Genomic DNA, 27,763 nt, shown 5'->3' with positions numbered 1-27,763 from the left:
TTTTTTTACAAGTACAATATTAAGGTTACTAACAAAATACCGGAATTTAGGTTCTTGTACATTGTAGGCTTCAGCATACATGCTCTGCAATTATTTGCTTTGTGTTTTCAATGATCAGGTGAAAAGGTCAAGAGTCAAGAGTACAATAACTCAAACACAACACAAATTACTAGCCTGCATACTTTGAAATAAGATAAACTTAAATATATTGATGTTCTCATATCTGCCATTATTATATACCCCTGTACTTTGGTGTAGCACGTTCAGATCTGTTTTTATCTATGTCAAGTTACGTCAAATTAAAGTGATACAAAAAACAAATCGGAGATATATAATCTTTTCCACCACTAAAAGCACACTGAGTTGTGGGGACGAGGCTATATCAGCGACAATACCCAGTATATCCACCTAGAAAAACTTTCCACAGTACCCGCCTCTAACCGTAACTATAACCTGACCCCTACCCTCCATTGCACCCACAAGAGGAGCATATACAGCTTAATTGGGGACTGGAGTACATTGGAAAGTTTTTTCATCCACCTTTTTAGCTCCTTTTTATTTTCCCAGGAACGACCAAACACCTGTGGTTGAGGTGTCGCCCATCATGACCACAAAGTTATTTTATATACTTTCAAAACAACATATAATGTCAGTAATTATGTCAGAATGTCATTAATTTCGAATATTTAGAAACATACCTTGCAATCTTTCTACAAACCCACCAGCCATTGTAGTTTTAATTAAAATGTATAGCAAATAGGAACGTCCAAGCGTACTTGCCCAGTTGACCTTAGTTGATAGATTCATTGAAGCCCCCTAGGTGGGGAAATTTGTTACTGATAATACAATTTCTAGCATAAACATGTAACCACATTTCTTGTTTATATGAATAAACCCCAATAATTTTCATCATAAGTTACATCGAAGGAAAGAACATATTACCTCAACATAACATGATTTTTTTCTTTCATATATTGTTAATTAATGTCAGCTTACGTGGTCAAACTCATGCGCCACGAGAGGGCGCTCTGTAAATTTTAAGTTTGAGTAAGGGTTGGACCATTTGATTTTTGAGGGGAGGGGAGGTCAGAAACGAAAAAAAAAAAAATTGCAAAGTGAAGGGTTCTTCAAAAAAAAATTGCTGCTTCACCAGTGTAAAAAAAAAAAAATATTTGTCACTATATGACTTAGGAAAAATATGCCAATTCTTCCTGCCAAGATAAGGGGACACAGAATACAAGAAGAAACTAGGTCATATATAAATGGATGTCAATAATTCTGGTTTGTGGATTAATTAATAGCAGAGGGAAAATTAATATCTGCATTTCAATATTAATTTCAAAAACAATTTCACTCTAGTTGCATTTAGATTGTATACCATATATGCTCTATTAGAAGAGCATCTCCAATAGAAGCACATGTACGGCAACAATTGCATTGATTGTATACTGATTTATTAAAATATGATGTATTTTGACCATAGAAACACCTCTGTTATTTACATAAGAGCATGCGCTACTAATAGAGCAAATACGGTATTGCATGCAATATCTCTAACAATTTAGCTGTTTTAGTTTAATACATTAAAACAGAAACATTGTTAGAAAAGTTGCTTGCAATATTGTTGACTACTGTAAAATACTTTATTTTCTCTGGAATTTATTTTCGCTGAAAACAGCTTTCTGGCATTGTGTGGATCTAATTTTCACTATGTTGTATTAAGACTCAATGCAACGTATAGAGAAAGCTGCATTTTCACTGGAATTTATTTTGCAGAAAATTGACTACAGGCAAAACAGGGAAAATAAAATGTCAGTGCAAATAAAGCATTCCACAGTATGTTATGTGACCACAATAATAGACAAGATACATTCATGATTGTACGGAACCATGTCTTATTAAACAAGTAAAAAATAAAACAAATATCAAAGGAAGCTTAGAAAGAACTCTTGAGTGCTAAGAGTATTGGAGACACATTAAAATTAATCAAAATTTAAGATTTGCTTTTCAAACAAGAAGCTTGGCAACTAATTTATGTCTGCTATTTGAGATGCACAACATGAAAAAATGTGATTCACATTATCACAATATATAATACATACAGATAATACATTTAATTTTTCATTCATGGTTTTTATTCTAATTAGTTCCAGAGCACCTCTGCGATGAATTCAATTTAAATCTGATTTTTGTTTAATACATTATCAGAAATGGGCTAATCATAGATAATCAATATGCATTAAACTAATCATGTCTGTGGATTGCCTCAATGAACCAAATGAATTATTATACAAATTGAGAAATTATTATGTATAGATTTAGGTCTGTATATTGTTCCAGGGTGCACATGTACAAAGTTTCATTATAATGTGATGATTAATCATAACTAAATTAGTTGAAAGCTGAAAAGTAAATTATTATAGATTTATATTATTATAGATATTATATAATTATTATAGATGTATATAAACCTAAAACTAACTTGATCATCACATTGTGTTAGAGTATATATGTACATTAATTAAATTAAGATAAGTACTGTCACAGACCATCTATGTACAAAGTTTCATTGAAATGTGATTATAACCAAAAATTATGATTTATTATGCAAATTAAGTAATTAATATGATCTGATTTTAACCCAAAACTAATCAGGTCTGTGTATTGTCCTAGAACATCTATGTACCAAGATTCATTGAAAAGTAATGAATAGTACTTGAAATATCAAACGCTAAAAATTGATTAATTAAGCTAATTAGGTAATTAATATTTCTCATATTTGTCTGTGCATCGTCCTATGTAACTATGCAAGTTTCATTGAAATGTGATGATTAGTACCTGAGATATCAGTGGAAAAGCCGAAAATTGACTAATCAAAACCTAATCAAATCTGCGTATTAGCCCAGAGCACCTATTCACCAAGTTTCATTAAAAACCAACATACGGTTCTTGAGATATCAGATCACACATACAGACAGGGTAACTGCAAAGACTCCCATTGTGTGCTTCGCACACGGGAGTCAAAAATAAATAAAATGTAATAAAATAAATATTAAAATAAATGAGAAAATTGTTTTGTCAGTAAATGTTTTACATCACACTCTTACAGAGCAATCTCGTTCTGACCTACAATCCAACTCTCACCACCCACCACACTTTCACCACCCATCTCACTCACACCAACCATTCCACAATCACCACTCACCTCACTCACATCTACATGTATTAATAAGCATACACTGACCAACACTAGGGTTTATTAATAGGCATACACTGACCTACACTAGGGTTTATTAATAGGCATACACTGACCTACACTAGGGTTTATTAATAGGCATACACTGACCAACACTAGGGTTTATTAATAGGCATACACTGACCAACACTAGGGTTTATTAATAGACAGACACTGACCAACACTAGGGTTTATTAATAGGCATATACTGACCAACACTAGGGTATATTAATAGGCAGACACTGACCAATACTAGTGTCTATTAATAGGCAGACACTGACCAACACTAGGGTTTATTAATAGGCATACACTGACGAACACTAGGGTTTATTAATAGGCAGACACTGACCTATACTAGGGTTTATTAATAGGCATACACTGGCCAACACTAGGGTTTATTAATAGGCAGACACTGACCAACACTAGGGTTTATTAATAGACATACACTGACCAACACTAGTTTTTATTAATATGCATACACTGACAAACACTAGTGTATATTAATAGGCAGACACTGACCTATACTAGGGTTCATTAATAGGCATACACTGACCAACACTAGCGTTTATTAATAGGCATACACTGACCAACACAAGCGTTTTTTAATAGGCATAAACTGACCAACACTAGTGTCTATTAATAGGCATACACTGACCAACACTAGGGTTTATTAATAGGCATACACTGACCAACACTAGGGTTAATTAATAGGCATACACTGGCCAACACTAGGGTTTATTAATAGGCATACACTGACCAACCCTAATGATACATTTAGTTACACCATAGACTTTTCTAAGGTATATGGCGTATATGGTTACACACGACTTCAGATATTATATATCATCCTAGAGTAAGTAGATACATACAGTTTACAAGAGAACTGGTGATGGTGTAGAACCATAACTGTCTCAGCTCAAAGATTGTTATGTAATACAGGGGAATGTGAAGGGAAATGTATTGTAATGTTACCTCTGTGTAATTTACAATATATCTTCATTAACCTTCACTGTGAGTTGACTTAAATGACTGGTAAAAGCAAGGCTGGTCAAATTCTGCGAAATAGTAGTTAGAATTTTCAGATACGCAATCGACACATTGTGAGATATCAAAATATGGATGATAAACAGCAAGTGATATTTCCAGAGATGTAGTTGGAATTGAAGCAAAGGAGTGACCTATTAATCCATGAAACATACTCACACATATCCGTACATATCATCCTGTCTTATTGTGTGTGGGCAAAGCTGTCATGCACACTGGCACAATCGGAAAAATATGTTATTACTGTAAATAATTATGAACAATAAAAACTGAAAATAAAAACTATGAACAATTAATAAAGAAAATGTGTGATTTGCTTTGCAGTTTCCAGAAAATTATTACAAGTCCCGGAAGTGCATACGAGTCGTCAAAATACGGTGGCTTGTTAGGGCCATTGACGATTTTTCTAATTTTTGACATTTTCACTTGTATTTTCCTGCTTTTTCTCAAATTTCCAACATTTTCTCCAGAATTGTTCTGCTTTTATTTTGAATTTTCGACATTTTCACCAGTATTTTCACCGCGGTGAGAATATTTACACCGCGGTGGGAATATTTAAACCGCGGTGAAAATATTTAAACCGTGGTGAGAATATTAAAACCGCGGTGAAAATATTTACACCGCGGTGAGAATATTTAATTTTTATTGCGTTCAGTTGAAGAGGTAAGTTTACTGCCTTTTGGGGGGATTGCCTTCCGCAAACTATTGTCATATATTTTTAATGTGGGAGACACGACACGATTCCGTACAACATGCATTATAGGGGACGTTTCCAACCATGACTGAGACGGTGTACCCATGCTTCCATGCTAGTACAACTAACTCACGATTAGACAGAACAAGCATTGATTTGTAGTATTTAGGCGTATTTCGAATTTCGTCAATGTTACTGTGGCGTTAGGTATGGTGACCCGGGTATGGCGATTCGTGCTTATTGTAATGGTAATCGCAGAGCAAACTCTTGACCAATCACTGATCGCCTACTATAAATGAACAACGGCTTGGCGCAATCAAAAATGGAAAATGTGTGTTTCATGTAAGAGGTGAGATTAGTGCCAAAATTAAATATTTTCTAATTATTTCTTCATGATTATTTTATTTAATTATTATTTTATAATTACATTATTATACCATTATCATTTCATTGTGTTTACATTATTATTACGTTATTGTGAAATTAATATATCATCATTATTATTTCATTGTGTTTACATTATTTTATCATTATTGTGAAATTATTATACCATTACTGTTTCATTAATCTTTCGTTATTTTATCATTAATGAATAAACAACCCCCTAAGCTAGCACCAAAATTATTATCACCTTCATGCAGCCCGTTGGATGAGTATTTTCCTTTGATTATTGCATGTAGCTGTCAACAAACCCATGATATGAAATTCATACTGAAAAATAGGAAATATTTGCTAACCCGTAAAATGAAAGAAACATATAATGGAGGCCTAAAGGGTCTACCTTGTCATGTCCGCTGGCGGGAGAGAACGTGTTCATGTGAGCTCTGATAGCATCAGAGATGCCTGCAATTATTTAAGAAGCGTTAGTGATATTTTACAGAGATCAGTTGTAATTGAAGAAGCACCATATGCATCTCACAGGGATGTCTATCGTGACAGAGATAGGTCCCAGTCTCAAGCTATGGGCTCGAAGGGCCAGTGAAAATAGCTAAATTCGAGAAAACAGTACGAACTCAACTTCGAAGTAACCCTGAACAACTAAGGGACAACATCAAAAGTTCAATGTAAGATGAAAAACTTAATTGATAAATATTAACCATGGCGTCAGACTACATTCACCATTAAATACAAATTGATAATCGGACAGTAGTATGGCATAGCAGTCGGTTGTCGGGTGGATGTAAAAAAACTTTACACGCGGACCAAACCATTTTCTCGTCTTGGATGTTTTTTTTCATTATCTGTTATTTTTTGTCCATGATTGGATAGAAAAAAGCGAACTACTCCAAATACTCCAAGATTTGTTTTGACTTCATTTTTTATCCGACATCGATCTGTTGACGTTGTTCCTAAATCTATATGTTACACACGCAGGGGTAATCCTGTTACATTGTTCAGGGGAGTCTCATAAACAAGTACCGTTTTATGTGAGTTTTCGGCCTTTGATTTCACCACGAGGGTCGCCAGGCGATGAAAAAGCCATATGTCCGCCCCTGAGAATAGATCTGGGCAGCACCATCAGAGACAACAGGTGCTCAGAACGTTTCTTGGACAAAACAAATTTACCTAAAATAGGATCGACATAGTTAGTCAGTCACCGGCACATTCGCCTACCACTCATATAATAATAACTTTATGTCATTTTTTGTTATCCAAGAAACGTTCCGAGGGCTTGTGTCAGAGACGAAATGAGAATAACTTTTGGAAGACGTCGTTATGGGGGAAGTTTCATGGTCATCTTCAAGCACTAGAAGATGCGGTACGAGAAAACGTCGTGCAGTTCGTCATGGTTAGGGCGACATCAACGTATCTCGTCCAACATGATCACATAATTTAACAATTTATTGACACAACACTATATATGGTTGATAGCCCTAGATCAGCATTCGTCGCCAGGTCGAGAAGGTAGACGATTACTGATCAAAGCGGGATTGGGGGAAAGAAAATTACACATACCTATTGGACTTGATAGTGCTGAAGTTGTAAACTTTTTGGTTGAAGTATATCCAAAATTAAAATTTGCTGGTGGATTTGAAATATGCAAAGTGTCGCGAGGTTCGAGATCACTAACTGTAATTTCTTGTCAACATGAATTCTAAAAGTGTTGCTTGTAAATCAGTGTCCCTGAGACAAGGACAATAGGGGCCCGTTAGTTAAAGCGTGGTAGTCATCGCGCTGCGCATGTGCCACATTTGTGTTGATAAACATTGATTTTCCCACAATCCAATGCGCTCTTCAAATGGCAATCATAAGTATGAGGTTTGACCTGGGCACGACTTGCACTGATTACCGCCGGTGACTCCTTCGATGCCTTCCAATAACATGAAAATTACTTAATTAGAGCTTGGAAATGTCTCAGTTCGTACTCGTTGATCTGCGCAACAGTCAAAGTCGCCATTTTTGTTTATATGAGACCCATATATCTGGCACATGCGCAGTGCGACGACTACCGCGCTTTAATTTCACTGTAACTTTTAATCACGTTATACTCGGTCACTTTACACGTGGAGGTTTTACACAGGCAACTCTGTGAAGGTCAATAATATTTAATAATCATTTGTTTGTGGCATGTCCCTGAAATGGAGAAAACAGACTATTGATAACAGTCTTAAAGACAATGGTTGCCCTAATAAGAAGTGAAAAGATAATTACGTTATCATTATGCTGTTGGCTTTCAAACAGGAAACATGAATATACTGCTCGGAAAGTGTGCATTTTCTCCTTAAAATCACAAGTATTATCAGTGGATATGCAAAATTATTGAAACTTGTGTGTTAGTTTCAGAAATATAATTTCTGCGAAAACATGAAAATTTGAAGACTAGTTATCACGTATGCGCCAAGTTTGCCCCTGTTTTCTGAGACTATTTTCTACATAAATATTTCAGCAAATTAGCTAACTCATCGTCTCCCAATGGGAAAGTCACCCACCTTAATTTTGACTCTGTGTCGTGGATCAGTATCTTAGTTTTGTATTTCACTCTATTTCGAAAAAATAACATAATTTGGCACACTTTGACCGATAGTTTTCAATGTAATTTTTAGTTGTTTATGTGGTCTCCATGTTGTGCCGATTTTTTTTACATGATTGTGCTATTTTGGGAATTCTTAAGCATTAAAGCTTAAATAACATATATAATAACTTTCAATACTATTGCAAATCCACTGACAGCACTAGCATACGTTTCTGAGCAGAGTGTGATGCTTTTTGTTTGAAAGCCGACTGCTTAATGATTACGTAATCGTGTTTTCACTCCTTATAAGGGCAACCATTGTCAGTACTAGTGGCACCAAGTGTGTTTGTTTCCCTGAATTAACTTTGTAAATTATCAGTTTGAGTTAAGAGTGTTTTTCATTATGTATTTTAACCAGTAATCTCAGACATGAAAGCAAATAGATATCAATAAATCCAGTTGTTCTTGTACATATTTTGGCCGACTTGGGTCACCAGAGAATATTTTAGATGATTGATAAGAGAAACTAACATTGGAACTCGAATCAAAGGTGTCGTTTGCTGCACATATCTTAGATATGACTTGAAATGGAAAATCATGCAGAAGTAATGGTATAATAATTAAACTATAACGTAATAATAATGTAAACACAGTACATTATTATATCATTATTGTGTAATTATTATACCATTAATGTTTCAATATTTTCACACAGTGAAAATAATGAAACATTAATGGTATAATAATTACACAATAATGGTATAATAATTACACAATAACGTAATAATAATGTAAACACAATGAAAATAATGAAACAATAATGGTATAATAATTACACAATAATGACATAATAATGTAAACACAGTGAAAATAATGAAACATTAATGGTATAATAATGAAACAATAATGGTATAATAATTACACAATAACGTAATAATAATGTAAACACAATGAAAATAATGAAACAAAAATGGTATAATAATTAAACAATAATAATATAATAATGTAAACACAATGAAAATAATGAAACAATAATGGTATAATAATTACACAATAATGACATAATAATGTAAACACAGTGAAAATAATGAAACATTAATGGTATAATAATGAAACAATAATGGTATAATAATTACACAATAACGTAATAATAATGTAAACACAATGAAAATAATGAAACAATAATGGTATAATAATTACACAATAATGATATAATAATGCTTATCATGTGAGTGAATGTCTGTCGGCGTCCGGCGTTCGTATCAATTTTTCACTTTTTCGACTTCTTCTTGGAGACTACAAGTCTGAATGCCTTGATACTTGGTGTATATGTACCTTGGTTAGACCTCGCTTAGATTTGTTCATTTCATGATGATATCTTCAATTATTTAATTTTGATGAATATTTGTGTCATTTTTGGTAAAAAGTTATATTTTCGACTTCTTGTTGACAACAGTCCGATTGCTTTGATACTATACATATTGCTCGTTTTCTAATGATATTGTCAGTTCTTTAATTGAAATGTGCATTGCTAACAGCGGAGCTATCTCAGTCGATAGGCTGATTGTTGGTTAATAAACTTGTGAACACATTGGTCTAAATGCAACTAAACATGGTGTAGACATTAGCAACAACCATGCGTCAACTTTATTGACTAGCAAATGTGACAAAACATGTTATTCACATGTTATGCAAAAATTCATGAGCTCATTTGTATACTTGTTTGATTTAGAATTGTTGTTAATATATGACTGAACTTGGCAGAGAAATACCAGGTGTTCATTTGTGGGAACTGTACATGGACTGTGCATATTTAATTGATTTTCTGAGGACTTGGTTCACTTTGAAATTCTGAGCTGTGAGTTTCACAATGCTTAGTTTCGTTTTAATTCAAAGTAATGTCTCAAAAAATGTTCTTTTTTAGTGCTTCCAGTCATTTGGTGCCAGATTCTGATGTTACAAACCGCCGTCAAAGACTGCTTCAAATGTTGTGAAATAGTCAAAGCGAAAGTTCACCATCCCTCCAAAGAAATAAACAACATCGAAGAGCTGGAAGACCCAAGAAACTATCAAGAATGATTACTGTGAGGATGAGGATTCTCACCTCAAAGAAAATTGACAAGGATGGATGTAGGACTGCACAGGCAGTTAAGGCTCCACTTGGTGACAAGAATTAGACTATGGACGAGAAATTGAAATTTTAATCACAGTCGTTTGATACTACATGCTATAGAAGAGATTGTAATGTGATTTATCAGAATCTAAAAGCATAACTTTTGTAACGCACTAAATAGTATTCGTTCAGTGAAACAACAAAACACGCTTCTTCGGTTTTTTATTGTACGTACAGGCAAAATCAATGTAAACACAGAAATTGCAACGTCATAGGTTGATATTGCGCATACGTCAGTACAAATTCGGAGCAAATATGGCCGCACTGCAGAAAAGTAAAGGATGACCTTACGTTACAAACTCCGCTAAAGAACGTACCATCGTGAGAAGAAACGCCAGGAAAATGAATATTTTTGAGGACATAGACCGGTGGACCACGAATAAGTCGGAAGTAAATTTGCAAACCAATGTGGTAGTGGAAAAGTTTTTTATGGATCTGTAAGTTGGCTAATACGCAGATTATAGATTTGTTTTGTTTAATTTGGACTAGGACTCTTGGTGGTTGCAGACCACCACTCATATTTCACATTCACTTTAATTATTCCTTGTTTACATTTATCGTTACTGATGACAAATCATTGGCGACAGTTAGTCGTCAGCCAGTTGCCAATCGTCACCGAAATATGCACACCGACAGGACAGACCAGTAGCTGTCTATTGAACATAGACTGGCATGCTTTTGAAGTTTAAAGCATGTGGTAATTTTGGTGTTTGAGATGTCAATATTTCTGTTTTTGCTTTTTGTATTGTCAAGTAACTGATTGTTGATCGGAGTATTATTTGTATTGTCTCCCATCACGGGTACTCTTTGTTTACAGTATCTATCATGTACCTTTACATGGGCTTGCAGCTGCTCGTTGATTGTGACTGATGCTCATCCACAAATTGGAGCTGAGATAAGTAAGTTTAAATTCTGTCCAGATTCAAAGCAATCTAGTCAAAGCTGAATAAATGAACTGGCAAGCCATAGTATGTATGATGTTGTTACCTGGTGACATTATTATTGCTTTTAAGGCACATTCCTTTTCTTGGACTATATTTTCCTATACAACTTATTTGAAATCCTACTTTGATATTAATAGACGGTTTGAATGATGGCCTAATCATATCTGAATTTACTTTTTGCAAACAATATATATTCAGAAATTAAACATTCCTTGAACATATGACATACTGCTAAGATTCTTACCAAGAAAATTATCAAAGTAGGTAGTCTTGTACAAATGCCTGCCCGTCCATGAGTGTGTAGGTGATTTAAATGCCACAGAATCATGTAGGCATTTGCTGGTGTTGTATTTGTTCTATTTTGATGTTTCATTTCCAAAGTCATAGTACATCAATTTACAATTAATCTACTGTAGAATACTTTATTTTCGCGTGGAATTTATTTTCGCTATTTTCGCTGAAGAGATGATACCGTGAAAATAAAATCCAGCGAATATACTTTTTTCCTATATTTCACATTAAACTCATCAAAAATCAGTGAAAATAAATTCCATACAAAACGCCCAAAATGCCTTTTCAGTGAAAATTAATTCCAGCGAAAATAAAGTATTCCACAGTATTTATTGTGAGATTGTTGTGTTGGTAAAATAGATAAAACAATTTTCTTTGTTGAGTAGAGCTATGTTTGAGTAGAATAGTTTTCACCTTTATCAGCAGCTGGCATATGAATTTAATAACAAATATGTGTTAGAAATGTTTGCTTGTTTTACCATATTAAAGGGACAGTGCTGGTATTAATTAGAGCTAAATAATTCAGCAAACTGAGGAGGAATGTGCAGTCATAATTTCTAGTAATTTTATCAGGAAAATTTGTTGTAGTTTATGATAAACAAATTCACAATAATTTTGACAAATGAAAAAATAAAAAAAATGTAAATTTTCAAATGTGAATAAAAGGGCCAGATCATTCAATTTAAATAAACAGCATGGACAACTTCAACTCTTGTTTCTGTGCATATTACACCCTATGCTATGATCACTGTAATTGCCATCCTCTCATCTTGAACTGTGACCTGTCCATCCTAAAAGGCTAATACAAACTGGGACTATGTCAATTGACAATGGCTTTTGTTCAATAAAAGTTTAACAGGGTTTATCTCTAGAAAAAAACAGCAAGAGGGAGCACTGCAATTCAGCGGCGCCACCAAGTAGGGGGGGGGTAGTAGGGTTCTCCCTACCAGGGTGTGGAGTTTTTGATAATTCCAAGTTAAAATGGAGCATTCTATGGCTTGAGGGAGCTGCATCCCTCTTCCCTTGTTTGAAAAAATCCTTGGTTTAATGTACATGTTTCAATGACTTCTATTGTGTCCTGAAATGGAAATCCAAATGAAGACAAATTGCAGACAGTTTTATATTTATTCTCATTACAGGGAATATGGAGTAGCTTATTATGCCATGTTGTCAATGAACATGAGTGAACCTTGATTGTGGACAAGGCTGGAACTGGCCAGTACCAGCATGTCCCTTTAACATAAGGATTAGGAAACTGAAGCCAGCTTCTAAATGACCATGCTGCCATAAAATGAATTGCCTACATGTATACACATGATTACACATCATGGTGGTTAGTTTTGCTTATATCTTAGTCTTCATCCATGATCAAAAGGTCATTTCTGAATGCCCTTGCAGTGGCTAGGATACCCTTGTGCATAATCATCTCTCTAAATTCCTGTAATAAAAAATAAAACTATCATTTAAAAAGATCTTTGTATTTGTATTTATTTATTCCGTTCTTAAAGCAGTTAACATTCAGACATATTGTTGCCAAGAAAACCAATGGTTAGCTAACAAAAAAAATATTAGAGTACACATTTGCAGATGTGTAGTTACTCTATTGTAGAATCAAGTTTAAACCAAAAATTGAATTTATTGTATTCTGATCATAAAAAATACAACTTTTATGACAGTCATACCTGTAATGTTACGCACTACTCCATGTAATACAGTACCGGTGTTTCTGAAGGGTTTTATGACAGTCATACCTGTAATGTTACGCACTACTCCATGTAATACAGTACCGGTGTTTCTGAAGGGTTTTATGACAGTCATATCTGTAATGTTACGCACTACTCCATGTAATACAGTACCGGTGTTTCTGAAGGGTTTTATGACAGTCATACCTGTAATGTTACACACTACTACATGTAATACAGTACTGGTGTTTCTGAAGGGTTTTATGACAGTCATACCTGTAATGTTACACACTACTACATGTAATACAGTACCGGTGTTTCTGAAGGGTTTTATGACAGTCATACCTGTAATGTTACACACTACTACATGTAATACAGTACCGGTGTTTCTGAAGGGTTTTATGACAGTCATACCTGTAATGTTACACACTACTACATGTAATACAGTACCGGTGTTTCTGAAGGGTTTTATGACAGTCATACCTGTAATGTTACACACTACTACATGTAATACAGTACCGGTGTTTCTGAAGGGTTTTATGACAGTCATACCTGTAATGTTACACACTACTCCATGTAATACAGTACTGGTGTTTCTGAAGGGTTTTATGACAGTCATACCTGTAATGTTACGCACTACTCCATGTAATACAGTACCGGTGTTTCTGAAGGGTTTTATGACAGTCATACCTGTAATGTTACGCACTACTCCATGTAATACAGTACTGGTGTTTCTGAAGGGTTTTATGACAGTCATACCTGTAATGTTACGCACTACTCCATGTAATACAGTACCGGTGTTTCTGAAGGGTTTTATGACAGTCATATCTGTAATGTTACGCACTACTCCATGTAATACAGTACCGGTGTTTCTGAAGGGTTTTATGACAGTCATACCTGTAATGTTACGCACTACTACATGTAATACAGTACCGGTGTTTCTGAAGGGTTTTATGACAGTCATACCTGTAATGTTACACACTACTACATGTAATACAGTACCGGTGTTTCTGAAGGGTTTTATGACAGTCATATCTGTAATGTTACACACTATTACATGTAATACAGTACCGGTGTTTCTGAAGGGTTTTATGACAGTCATACCTGTAAAGTTACACACTACTCCATGTAATACAGTACCGGTGATTCTGAAAGGTTTTATTTCTACAATGTATTTTAAATGATTAGGGATAGATAGATCATTAACAATTTTTTTACGCAATTAATTCACTGTAATTATTTTGTATTTCCACTGTGTTTAATTTTTTTTTTTCTGGGTGTGCAGATTTTTTTTCTGTTTTCTTGTTCAGATTTTCTGTTTTCAAAGATCAGTGTGAAATAAGAATTTGAACTTACTCTTGCTTGTGCCATCCACAACAGATGCATTCTGGCAGTGTTGGCATCTGTCGACTTCATGCTTGGTTAACGATTAAATGATCACTTCACTTCACTGCTCTCTTGTCATGGCTTCACAGGGTGTCTACCAGTGTAAAAAATAACACAAATTTTAATATTTACATATATATTAATTTGTTACTAGTAGCTTCGCAGTAAGTGGGTTTCGTATTGGGTGGGTCTCGCAGGGAGTAGGGATTTGTGCAGTAACTGGTCCTTTCATCGTTGTTGAAAATCCAGAGCCTTATATTTTATACATTTTTTTTGTATATTTAAAATAAATTATAAATGATTGCATTACTCACTAAACCTATTTCCCTGTCACTACCTGGGTAAGATATATCAACCGTAAAAATGTTGCCATAATATTAATTGGAAGGCCCAAATATAAGTCAGGACGCTACACTGCTTTTAGCTGAGGGGTGATACCATTTTTGGTTATACCTATCTAACGAGCATAGTAAACTCAATTACATTAAAATACAACAAAAATAATCAACAGAACAATTCTTAGAAATGATGGATACAATTGCAGTCCTTCCACACCAATCAAATTCAATTATCGTCTCGGATTTAAAATTTTCCAGATCACTGCCCTCACACGGTCATGGAGAGGCGGATGGTCGGAAACGAAGCCGCACGAATGAATCAGAACAAGTCATTGAAAATGACACAGTCCCCGTTAAGTTCTCTTTGTGCTCGTCATATTAAAGCGGAGGGTTGTCGCGAGCGTGTCCTTGAAACTTGAGTTCCAAGTGTCGTATACAACAGATTGTTTATTTACATCAAAACACGTGTTTCGAGTTGTAGTAATATGGCCAAAATAAAAACAGCCGTTATTCGGCCATCTTTGATCTGATTATGAAACACACTGATATGTATGATGTATGTGCCAAATACGAATGAAAATGGTACATAAATTGTGGAAATATAGTAGTAAAGCCAAAAAGTCAGATGGCTGTCAATCAGCCATCCTTGACCAGATTTTGAAACAAATTGTCATGGACATGCATCTTAACATGTATAAAGTACATGTATGTGCCCAATTTGAATGAAAACTGACAGAGCACGTCCAAGATACCGCACTAAAAAACAAAAACAAGATGCCTGCCAGTCGACCATCTTTGATCCAATTGCGAAATAAATCGCCATGGACATGTATCCGAACATGTATAATCTATGTACCAAGTTTAAATGACAACAGACAAAGCATGTTCAAAATACAACATTTTCAAAAAACAAGATGGCTGCCAGTCAGCCATTTTGAATCGAATCGCTAAACCACTGCATGTGCATATGTCCCACATAAGGTACTAGGCACATGTAAAGAATGAACAGAAACGGTCCACATGATTCTGAAATATGACGTTGGACAGACTGACGCACGGACAGACGGACGGACAAACTCAGGAACTCACGGACGGTTGGGACATGTATCCTAACATGTATGATCTATGTACTAAATTTGAATGAAAACTGGCAAAGCATGTCCAAAATACGACATTTTCAAAAAAACAAGATGGCTGCCAGTCGGCTATCTTTGATCCAATTGTGAAATAAATCGTCATGGACATGTATCCTAACATGTATAATCTATGTACCAAGTTTGAATGAAAACTGACAAAGCATGTCCAAAATACAACATTTTCAAACATAGTTGAACTCTGGTGACCTTGCCCTTTGTTATATAATATAATTCCCTTTATCATAGTTTGTTTCAATATAAATATGCACTGTCATAATTAATTTTGAATACAAACAAGTTTTGGGGTTGAACCAACAGTGGGGAATCAGTCTACCGAATGTCCTTAAAAGATGTAAATATCTTACAAAAACATTGGTGCCTTATTTGTTTAATTATTTTAAGGAACATAATTTCCAGCTTTATTGAAAGTAATTGAGATATTTTAGAATAAAAACAAATGTATCATTGCAAAAAAAAGTGCTGCATTTAGATGTGAATAGATTCATAAAACATGCAAGATAACAGAAAAATTTAGCTGGCTTTAGTTCAAGTATTTTGTACAGGTGTCTGTCAAAAATGAATGATTCACTGAGACAAATATGAACTGCCTCATTGTGTGACTACTGTATTATAAGAAAAGTAAAAAAAAAACACCCTTTATGAATAGCTATCATGTTGCAAGCTCTGCTTTGTATGCAAATCAACTTAAATAGTTGGTGTCCAGTGGAAGGAGAAGTCAACAGTACTGTTGCCTCCTGAGAAACTACATCTTCAAACACTGCAATCTCTGAAGTGCGTTTTTAAACTAGTATTATAAAAACTCTATCATTCTGTTCTAATAGCTGAAACATATTCCTGTGAGTTTTCATTTGTCGAATGAACTGTTTGTCAAATACAGAATACATATATTTTAGAATAATTTTCTTTTTAAAATGTGGATGAAATGTTTTGCTTTTAATGTATTTTTTATGTATTGTTTTTGATTTGATAACTTTTGACTAAACAGATTTTCTATTAGCTTCAGATCTTGATCAAAGTTTGGCACCCAGTTCATAGCAGTGCTTATATTGATTTTCTGACATCTTGTTTTCTGTAAAGATTTTATTGGTAGGTTTGCAAATGTGTATCATCAGACTGTGCAATCTCTCCATGAGTTGGTTTTGAAACCCAGTATGGGATTCTGAGATACATTACCAAGGATATTATTACAAGATAAATCATTTGCTTCATTGAACACGTACAACAATGCATATTTCCACTGAGATCAGTGACCTTTGATGTGTATCACCAGTGATCAGTCAAGTAGAAACAGTCAAAATATTTTATCAGATTTTCTCAATTTTTGCATGATATTTTCATACAGGACATCTGTTGTTCAAACTCAGGGAAGACTTTATACTGATGAATAAGGTGACCAAGTTTGATAAAGTTTGGAATAGAATTAGTAAAGTTATTATGCACACAATAACAATTATTAACGACGACAACAACAACGAGACGACAACGCCGGACAAAATTTTTCCCTTAATATACCTTTCCCTTCCATCTTTGATGGTACGGGCAAGGTAAAAAACAAGATGGCTGCCAGTCGGCCATTTTGAATCGAATCGCTAAACCATTGCATGTGCATATGTCCCACATAAAGTACTAGGCACATGCAAAGAATGAACAGAATCGGTCCAAGGGATTATGAGATATGACTCCGGACGGACGCACAGACGCACGGACACACGGACGGACAGAGACTGAATTATAAGTCCCCGTTTTCGGACTTCGTCCAAACGGGGACTAAAAAAGCGAATTAACAACACTTTTCGTTTTTAAAGGCAGTCTTACTAATATTATAGTAAACTGTCATTGCTGTTAATAGTAAGTATAAATGTCTTTTTGTCAGATGATGTAAATATATTAATTTGTTACTAGTAGCTTCGCAGTAAACGAAGTGTGCGCGAACGCTTAGCCCAGGGCTAAGCACCCTCTGCGGCGACCTTCGGGTGTGAACATTATGCACGTGATCAAATATATCTAACTTTCTCATTCCCAAAATGGCAACCGAGCTCAGTGTACACGCTTCCACACTGATTGGATCGCTGTAGTAGTATGGGGTGAGAATACCGCCAAAATTAGCTTGGTGTCATTATTTGAACATTGTTTAGTTGTTTGGTCTTTATTTGGAAACTCGTTTGGTTATTATTTGGTCATTATTCGGTTATTTGGTCTTTATTTAAACATTATTTTGTGCTTATTCCATTATTGTGTTATTACTGCAGCATCCTATTGCTATTGTTCCATTATTCCAACTTTATTTCTTAATTATTTCATTATTGTGTAATTGCTACAATATTATGTTGTCATTGTTTCATAATGTTACCATTGTGTCGTTATTTAGACATTATCTTGACATTCAATTGTTATAAGATTCGATTATTTTCATGTCCAAATGTCTTGACATTCGGTTCGCTTAACTTGCGATTACCACAACATTCGATTACCTGACCTACATTAGCTGACCCCGCTATACATGTAATATTCAATCAATAGTCCCGGGCCGCCTCCGATAAAGCATCATTGCTCAAGATGGCAATGCGGCTTTTGTAAAAGTTAGCGGGAATTTTTAAATAATGGTCCTTTCGCCAACATCCGTCGTCAGAGCCTGTTGGTTAGAGAATATTACTTCTCCAAATGCGATGACTAAAGTGAGGAGAAATTATTACACAGTTGATCGTGACACGACTGACACGGTCAATAACCGGCCTTTCAGCGGACTTGGTAGTGCCATCACAGTTCTTTTTTTTTAGTAAAAGTTGAACCATGTATCATTCTGATTCTCATTCCCCGGCCTCTCTAATCTCAGGTACTTAATGACAGACATATTCCTGTTATGGACGTGATTTTTTTGCGTTTAATCCGTTATTGTCAAGATGCCGATATACTTGTACGGCTGATTTATAGCGCGCCATTCATTTCATGGCGCTACGAAATCAGATGTCTTCGTTGGTAACAACTGCATTGGCAATGAATTTGTGGGTATTATTGCCAATAGCAATCACGTCAGTGTCACGACAGTTTTTCGCCAGCCATGTCTTCGAGGTTTTCGTAAATGTCGACTTCCGCTCGCAAAGCAGTTTCACAGTTTCAATTTTGTTTTGATTTGATTGCTGTGAATGTCTCCTCCGTCAAATTCCCCATATATTACTGGCCAAAGTAGCTTATTCCGACGGTTGACAAAACCCAATTCTGTAATTGACTAGAAATTTGCTATTTAGTAGACGGGGAGCTGAATTCCATCGAAATGCATGCCCCGATTGTAACAGGTTTTCATAAGTTGCGCCATGGACTAAATAAACTGGGTTGCAGTTGTAACTGTGAAATTTCGCTCGCTGCACAAGGTTCTCGATAGATGAAACTGTGGTTATAAACATTTGCTGCTCAGTATCACCACACAATGTATTTACGTAATTTCCAGAAATATCAGTATGTAATGGCCGTATTCATTTGTTTTATCGATCTTTATACATAACCTTTGACGGTTTATAGAATAATGTATGTTTGTGTTTATTCATATCACATTTATTGACAGTATACTTCTTAGAATCATCATTTCATAACCATATGTTTTCTCCGTATTTCATTTTATGCATGTAATCCTATGGAAAAATTACTAGTAAGCACACCGAGCATTAATTTGGCCAATATTTGTTCGAACATCGGAGTAAACACCGTATTTATATTAGGTCAATGAGAACGCCTCCACCCTAAAAATTGTTACTCGACGAGATCTATGGCAACGTAAAACGTTGTACGTTTTTGGCACTCATATTGGATCATTTGCGTTTTAGTTCACATCTGTAATTCAGATGGGGCGGCACGAAATTTTACATCAGGGGCGAGATCTGCTCACAACCTCTAGGGGTTCCGGGGGCATGCAAAATTTTGAAATCTAGACCCTCTAAAACACTATTTCCTGCATTAGGGGGAAATTTTGCTGACACAATAAAATAAAAAATAAAAAAAAATGCACGCAAATCAATGTTACTATAGTAGTCTGAGATGTTATGACTTAAGGTTAGGAGTACTTTAGGGTCAACTACTTGTATCTTATTTCGGGATCGCAAAGACTAATTGATATACAGTAAAATACTTTATTTTAGGTGGAAATAATTTCGCTGTTATTTCCCCCAATCACTCACGCAAACGCACACACATATGCTATTTCCATATATTGAATACGTTGGCAACGGAAGGGAAAGTTTAAATCATATTTGTATTAACACAACTTGAAAGCAACAGTCTCACAATGAATATATGTTCATCATTTATCAAACTAAACATCCTGATTCAATGAAGCGGACTGTGACGGTTAAAACGAAAAGACAAGGTTAAGACGAAAACATGTGACAGTACGATTATTCTCGTCTACTACACGCCCGGGGACTACACGTTCAAGTATCCAACTTCCCAGCTTACAAAACATGATTAGTATCAGCAATAATTTCTAGTACTGCCTGGATAATTGCGTATTATTAGTTGACATCAGACATTACCCTGTACAGGATCGTTTGAACAATGTCTCAAATTCCCGAAAGGATATATTCAAATAAGTTGGGATGAATAATAATAATAATAATAATAATGAATTTATTGCATCCTTAGAAATAATTTCCATTGGTTGAACAGCAATAAAATGTTAGTAATAAAGTACAATACATATAAAATTAAAGTAAAAGTAAAATGTCAGTTATTGATATTTCTGATTTCAAATATTTTGTATAAGTATTCACCAACTTGTCTTATTAGTACGTCTTCTCTTGAACTCATAATATATTTAAATATCTGGTTATCACTTTTCAATTCTTCTGGAATACTGATATTATTAAATAGCTTTTGTCTTTCCGTTTGGTACCTAAGACATTCCATGAAGAAATGTTCTTCATTTTCAATTTTGATCTGGGAACATTGCTTACAGATTCTGTCTTCTAAAGGTATTTTGGGTTGGGTATGTCTACCCTTCTCAATTTCTAATACATGACTGCTTATTCTGAAACGAGTCAATAAGATTTTATGTTTCAGATTACATAAAAGCAAATATGGTTCAAAAGTGTATGAGTCTTTAAACTTTATATACGTTCTCAGTTTTCTATTATCATTTGTTACACTCAACTTCCAGAACTCTACATACCTTTGTTGGATGTTGTTTCGTATGTTTTTTATTTTACTGTGTGGTAATTTTTGAGGTATGACAGATGAGGACAAGTTTGTAATATTTTCGGAGACCATGTGTTTTACTGATGTAAACCAATTTAAATTTTGTTGTTTTTGTTCTTCAAAGGCTTGTTTTGTAATATTACTGTCTGGTAAGGCACTAATACGATACCAGTATTTAATAAGATTTTCCTGAATATCTATAAGTAATGGGAATTTACCAAGTTCAGCTCTGCATGCTGCATTTGAGGAGAATTTACTCACACCTAGTATTTGTTTGCAGAATTTCAAATGTAACTGTTCAATTGGTGTTTTGTCCCATCTATTATTGTCTAGTATGTCATGTCCCCAAGTTGTTGATCCATATAACAAAATTGGTTTAATACATATCTGAAAAAGGTGCATAAATGTTCTACAGTCAGTCTCTCTTGGCATTGCTTTCAACAGTGCATACATTGCTCTAGTAGCTTTGTTTGTTAAACATTGTCTTGTTTCTTGGAACTTTCCATTTGATTGTAAAGTTATACCTAAATAAATATAAGAATTGACACAACTTATATTTAGTCCCCGTTCGGACGGAGTCCGAAAACGGGGACTTATGTTTTGCCCTGTGTGCGTGCGTCCGTGCGTCCGTGATCACCTGTATCTCGAACATGCATGGACCGATTATGTTCAAACTTCACTCATACATCACACATTATATGGGACATATGCACATGCATTTTTTTCATGATCCGATTAACGATAGCCGAATAGCGGCCATTTTAAGGCCGAAAATGCATCAAAATGGCACATTTTCACCATTCCGGACCCGGATCTCAGTTATGCATGGACGGATTTCGTTCAAATTTGGTACATACATTAAACATAATAGGACCTTGATGCACGTCATTTTTTTTTTCGGATCAAGTTCGAAATGGCCGACATTTTGTTTTAAAGAATTCAGTTCTGGATCCGTATCAGAGACATGTCTGGATTGATCAAGTTCAAACTTCACACACACAAGGTACATCATGTCACAAATATGTATGTGCATTTGTTTCATGATCCCATTAAAGATAGCCAAATGGCGGCCGCTTTAAGGCCGAAAATGCATTGAAATCGCACATTTTCACCATTCCGGACCCAGATCTCAGTTATGCATGGACGGATTTCATTCAAATTTGGTACATACATTAAACATAATAGGACCTTGATGCACATCATTTTTTTTTTCAGATCAAGTTCGAAATGGCCGACTGGCGGCCATTTTGTTTTAAAGAATTCAGTTCTGGATCCGTATCAGAGACATGTCTGGATTGATCAAGTTCAAACTTCACACACACAAGGTACATCATGTCACAAATATGTATGTGCATTTGTTTCATGATCCCATTAACGATAGCCAAATGGCGGCCGCTTTAAGGCCGAAAATGCATTGAAATCGCACATTTTCACCATTCTGGACCCAGATCTCAGTTATGCATGGACGGATTTCATTCAAATTTGGTACATACATTAAACATAATAGGACCTTGATGCACGTCATTTTTTTTTTTCAGATCAAGTTCGAAATGGCCGACTGGCGGCCATTTTGTTTTAAAGAATTCAGTTCTGGATCCGTATCCGAGACATGTCTGGATTGATCAAGTTCAAACTTCACACACACAAGGTACATCATGTCACAAATATGTATGTGCATTTGTTTCATGATCCCATTAACGATAGCCAAATGGCGGCCGCTTTAAGGCCGAAAATGCATTGAAATCGCACATTTTCACCATTCTGGACCCAGATCTCAGTTATGCATGGACGGATTTCATTCAAATTTGGTACATACATTAAACATAATAGGACCTTGATGCACGTCATTTTTTTTTTTCAGATCAAGTTCGAAATGGCCGACTGGCGGCCATTTTGTTTTAAAGAATTCAGTTCTGGATTCGTATCCGAGACATGTCTGGATTGATCAAGTTCAAACTTCACACACACAAGGTACATCATGTCACAAATATGTATGTGCATTTGTTTCATGATCCCATTAACGATAGCCAAATGGGGGCCGCTTTAAGGCCGAAAATGCATTGAAATCGCACATTTTCACCATTCCGAACCCGGATCTCAGTTATGCATGGACGGATTTTGTTCAAATTCGGTACTTACATTAAACATAATAGGACCTTGATGCACGTCATTTTTTTTTTCGGATCAAGTTCGAAATGGCCGACTGGCGGCCATTTTCTTAAAGAATTCAGTTCTGGATCCGTATCCAAGACATGTCTGGATTGATCAAGTTCAAACTTCACACACACAAGGTACATCATGTCACAAATATGTATGTGCATTTGTTTCATGATCCGCTTAGCAATAGCTGAATGATGGCCATTTTAAGGCCGAAAATGCATTAAAATCACGTATTTTCACAATTCCAGAACCGGATCTCAGTCATGCATGCATGGATTTTGTTCAGATTTAGTACAATGTGTTGTACATATGCAGGTGCATTTCGGTCATGATCTGCTTTGAATGTATATGTCACTCAAATATGAACGGAACGGGGACGTGTCATTGACAATGACTTGTTTGTTCTTGGAATTGAAATAACTCTCTCTTTCTCATTGTTCCCTTTTTGAAAATCATAACTTTGGTTTTATTAAGATTTACCTGGAGTTTCCATTTGTGGCAGTATTCAGATAGTTTATTTAATGCATTTTGCAAACCTAATTGTGTTGTTGAAATCAATACTAGGTCATCTGCATAAAATAGAGAGTTAATTTTATAATTATTTAATGTTACCTGGTTTACTGAATCTTTTAATGTGTCATTCAAGTCATTAACATAAAGATTAAAAAGCATTGGACTTATAGTACATCCCTGTCTCACACCCTTATTTTTATTAAATATTGGAGATATTTTTTTGCCAAAGCGAATACATGTTTTAGTATTGTTATACATGTTTTTAATCAAATGATAAAGTTTCCCATCAATTCCGTTCTTTAATAATTTATAAAATAAACCATCCCTCCAAACCGTATCGAAAGCCTTGCGGAAATCTACAAAGCATGTATATAGTTTAACATTTTGGTTCAGGTATTTATTAACTATTGTTTTTAGAGTAAAAATGTGATCAGTGGTCTGATAACCTTTTCTAAACCCAGCCTGATTGTTATTTATAATATTATGCTTCTCTGAAAAATCACATAACCTATTATTGACTAAATTACAGAACACTTTGCCTATACAACTGGAAACTGCTACCCCCCTATAATTTCCTGGTTCATCCTTATCCCCTTTTTTAAAAATATGAGTAATTAAACTTGTATTCCAGATGTTAGGATAAATGCCTGTATTGAATATTAAATTATACAATTTATGGAGTGGTTTAATTAGATGGTTTTTACTGTTTTTTATAAGTTCTGCACAGAACCCATCATATCCAGCTGATTTTTTTGATTTAAGTTTGTTAATTGCTATTTTAATTTCTTTTTCAGTTATTTCAGCATTCAAGCAATTATTTGATTGTTGCATATTTTCAACTATTCCTGTTTTAGTCACAATGTTTTTCTGAAAGTCTGTTAAATCATCTTTAGTATTCAATTGTTTATAGTATTCAATCCATTTATCAGGTGAAATTGGGTTTTCTTGATTTCTGTCTGAATTCTTTAACTTGCTTATAATTTGCCAAAATTGTTTAGGGTTAGTTTTGTTTAACTGTGTTAGCTTATTTACAATAAGGTTTTGTTCTTGTTTTCTTTTTGTTTTTACTATATTTTTATATTTTTTCTTTTTAGCGTAAAATAGTTCTCTAAGTTTAATGTCAAATGGGTATTTGTTAATCATTCTTGATGTAATACAAAGATCTTTTTTCAATAACTTACATTCTTTGTCAAACCATCTCTTATTATGTTTATGTTTAATTTTTGCACACTTATTAGTTCTCCTGTTAAAAATATTGCCTGCCGCATTATCTATCATATTATTAAAATCCTTGACTGCATTATTAATTCCTGTACTGTCATTAGAATAGTTATTGTTTTGAAATTCATTAATATTATTTTGAATTTCTTTAGATGCTAATTTGTCTTGGTAATTGAATACAGATAAACTGTCCCAGACCCAACCCGTGGGGAGATTATTTAGGTGTTTTATATTATTGATATTATTATAGTCTAACCTGATGTTTTTGTTCAGTTTAATTAAGAATGAGATTTGACAGTGATCTGAGTTGCATGTGAAGTCATGCACTCTGAAATATTTTATATTTTCTATTAATTCAGTTGATGCAATAGCATAGTCAACTGTAATATGAATTGAATATTCATAAGATCTTTTGAAAAATCAGCTAAGCAGTTCACCACCACGATTATGGTGAATTGGCGAGTTTTCAACGAAGACGACTGGACGTCTCCGGTCATGAGCTGGCTGGTTCGAATTTATCCACTTTTACAGTGATGAATATTGTGTTCGAGTTGAGCTACTAGTAATTACAAGCCTGATTTACATTTTTTCTTGTGGTGTTTTTGTTAAGGTATTAATTATAAGTGCGTTGGGAAATGGCATAATTATATTGCCTGAGTGAAAGAGGCTGGTGAAACTGTGTCACAATGCATAATATTTATTGCCAACGCGCGTGGTCTACGCCTCTGATTGAGTTTATTTTGGCTGCATTTTTTTTATTATGTCTCGCAACTGAACGTTAAAGCTGACCTTGTTTTGGCTGTAAGTATCCTATCCACTAAAAAACAGTTCCCCTGTTTTTAAGAAATCTGCCCTGCCCACTGGGGGGGGGGGTACTGATATTTCCCGTCCCCTACAAAAAATCGGCTGGTATATAGTGTATAAATAGACAAGGGATAAAGGCTCCAGCCAGCTCTTTCAAATTTCGCGAGTTCGCGACACGGTAACAGTCTTGTGATTAGCTCTTAGCACATTCTGGTCATCATATAATGATAAAGTCGGATCATTTCTCGCGAATTTCGCTATGAGCGCGTCGTGTCAGCAACAAGTTTTGCGGCATTTGATATTTCGTTACGACAGGCTCTGACGACCTCAGTCAGTTCCCCGGATGTTGATGAAACGGCCATCATTCAGAAATTCCACTAACCATGGAGGTAAAAAGAGTATTTTACCTCCATGCACTAACTTTTACAAAGGCTACATTGCCATCATGAGCAACGCTTTATCGGAGGCGGCCCGGGACTATGGATTGAATATTACATGTATAGCGGGGTCAGCTAATGTAGGTCAGGTAGTCGAATGTTGAGGTAATCGCAAGTCAAACGAACCGAATGTTGAGGTAATCGCAAGTCAAGCGAACCGAATGTCAAGACATTTGGGCGTGACAATAACCGAATCTTATGACAATTGAATGTAATAGAATGAACAATGACAAAATAATATTGTAGCAATTTCACAATGATGAAATAATTAAGAAATAAAGTTGAAATAATGAAACAATAGCAATAGGATGCTGCCGTAATAACACAATAATGGAATAAGCACAAAATAATGTTTAAATAAAGACCAAATAACCGAATAATGACCAAATAATAACCAAACAAGTTTCCAAATAAAGACCAAACAACTAAACAATGTTCAAATAATGACACCAAGCTAATTTTGGCGGTATTCTCACCTCATATAGTAGAGCGTACAGCAGCTCCAATCGTAGACAAAATAAATTTGGTTCGCTGTCTACGACATGCATTAGAAAAACTCTGTATTCTGTTACGCTGTTGTATACTGTTTATGTGCATCCAAATAAGTTGGGTCCGTCTTCTCTCGCGTACCTGTGCACGTCGCTTCAAAATTAGAACGAAACATGTCAGCAGCAGGAATAGAACCTCGCGCGTGTCACCCATTTTTCGTTCGTGAATAGCGGCTTGCCAAACTTCACCGACTGATGGCGCCCCTTAGCCCGTGCTTACGACTGACACTCCCTGTGCGTGGACGCAATTGGGTCTAGCCGAAATGCAAATACATGTATGCTAGATAAGCCTAAATCAGATTAAATCTTAGCCCGTACTTCGTGTAACCATAGACCCTCAACAATCCTTGTTGAGGGTCTATGGTGTAACGTGAACACAACTATTCATACATGTACATTGTCTCATCTACTTATACAATAGATTAAACTGTTAGAATACTTTTATTTTGTGATGGATATGTCTCTTAGTTAGCATATACTACTAGTATACAATGCAAAGACATATATTTCAAATTTTCTTTAATATTAATTTTTCAGTTAGGCAATTCAAGTTCCGGTTATGCGTTTTTAGAAAGATGTAGAGCAATGACAGCGGGTGCGCCCTCGCTAAGTCCTCTACTGCGTTACTTGATGGGTGGGGCGTGTAAATATTCTATTTGCATGTCTGTGTAGGTGTCAATGCTGTTATGTTACGTGCCTCAGTAGTACTATGGAACTATAAGCCACTGGTTTATAGTTCCATGGTAGTACTTGGCTTAAGGATAGGTGAGCATGTGCGTTACGGAAAACGCGTTTCATCTCGGCTAAAACCAAAACAAACATTTTCAGAACAAGGGTATAGAAATATAGTGAATCAATGTAAGTACTTGAACACCTACAGACCAATGTGGCGGTCGTCGCACAGCGAGTGTTCGAATCTTATGTAAACAAACAATGTATTACACATGTTGTATACGTCGCTATGAGTCCCATATCAAACAGGACGCGGCACGACGACCC

General features: G+C 35.2%; 1 protein-coding gene and 1 long non-coding RNA gene across 3 annotated transcripts in view; both read right to left on the bottom strand.

Annotated features, from left to right (window-relative positions):
* The window catches only part of LOC102805435 (CDGSH iron-sulfur domain-containing protein 2 homolog A-like), a 30,050-nt gene extending 29,239 nt beyond the window's left edge, over positions 1 to 811 (bottom strand). Inside the window, exon 1 of the mRNA XM_085493574.1 lies at positions 699 to 811. Within this exon, the coding sequence (XP_085349700.1) occupies positions 699 to 807 (109 nt within the window). The 5' untranslated portion in view covers positions 808 to 811. The remainder of the gene's footprint in view (positions 1 to 698) is intronic.
* An 11,634-nt stretch (positions 812 to 12,445) lies between these two features.
* Positions 12,446 to 26,974, bottom strand: LOC102803703 (uncharacterized). Of its 2 annotated transcripts, none has more exons than XR_014927420.1 (3): positions 26,693 to 26,974; positions 14,373 to 14,496; positions 12,446 to 12,772 (listed from the first exon to the last, which is right to left on the bottom strand). It is a non-coding gene; the product is annotated as an uncharacterized LOC102803703 (long non-coding RNA). The 2 variants fall into 2 exon arrangements; XR_438550.3 differs by having other exon boundaries at positions 26,847 to 26,973.
* Positions 26,975 to 27,763: the final 789 nt, after the last annotated feature.

The sequence above is a fragment of the Saccoglossus kowalevskii genome, chromosome 19, assembly GCF_978046115.1.
Source record: "Saccoglossus kowalevskii chromosome 19, keSacKowa6.1, whole genome shotgun sequence".
Taxonomy (NCBI): domain Eukaryota; kingdom Metazoa; phylum Hemichordata; class Enteropneusta; family Harrimaniidae; genus Saccoglossus; species Saccoglossus kowalevskii.
The sequence above is the reverse complement of the archived record's forward strand: the minus strand, read 5'-3'. Positions and strand labels throughout refer to the sequence as shown.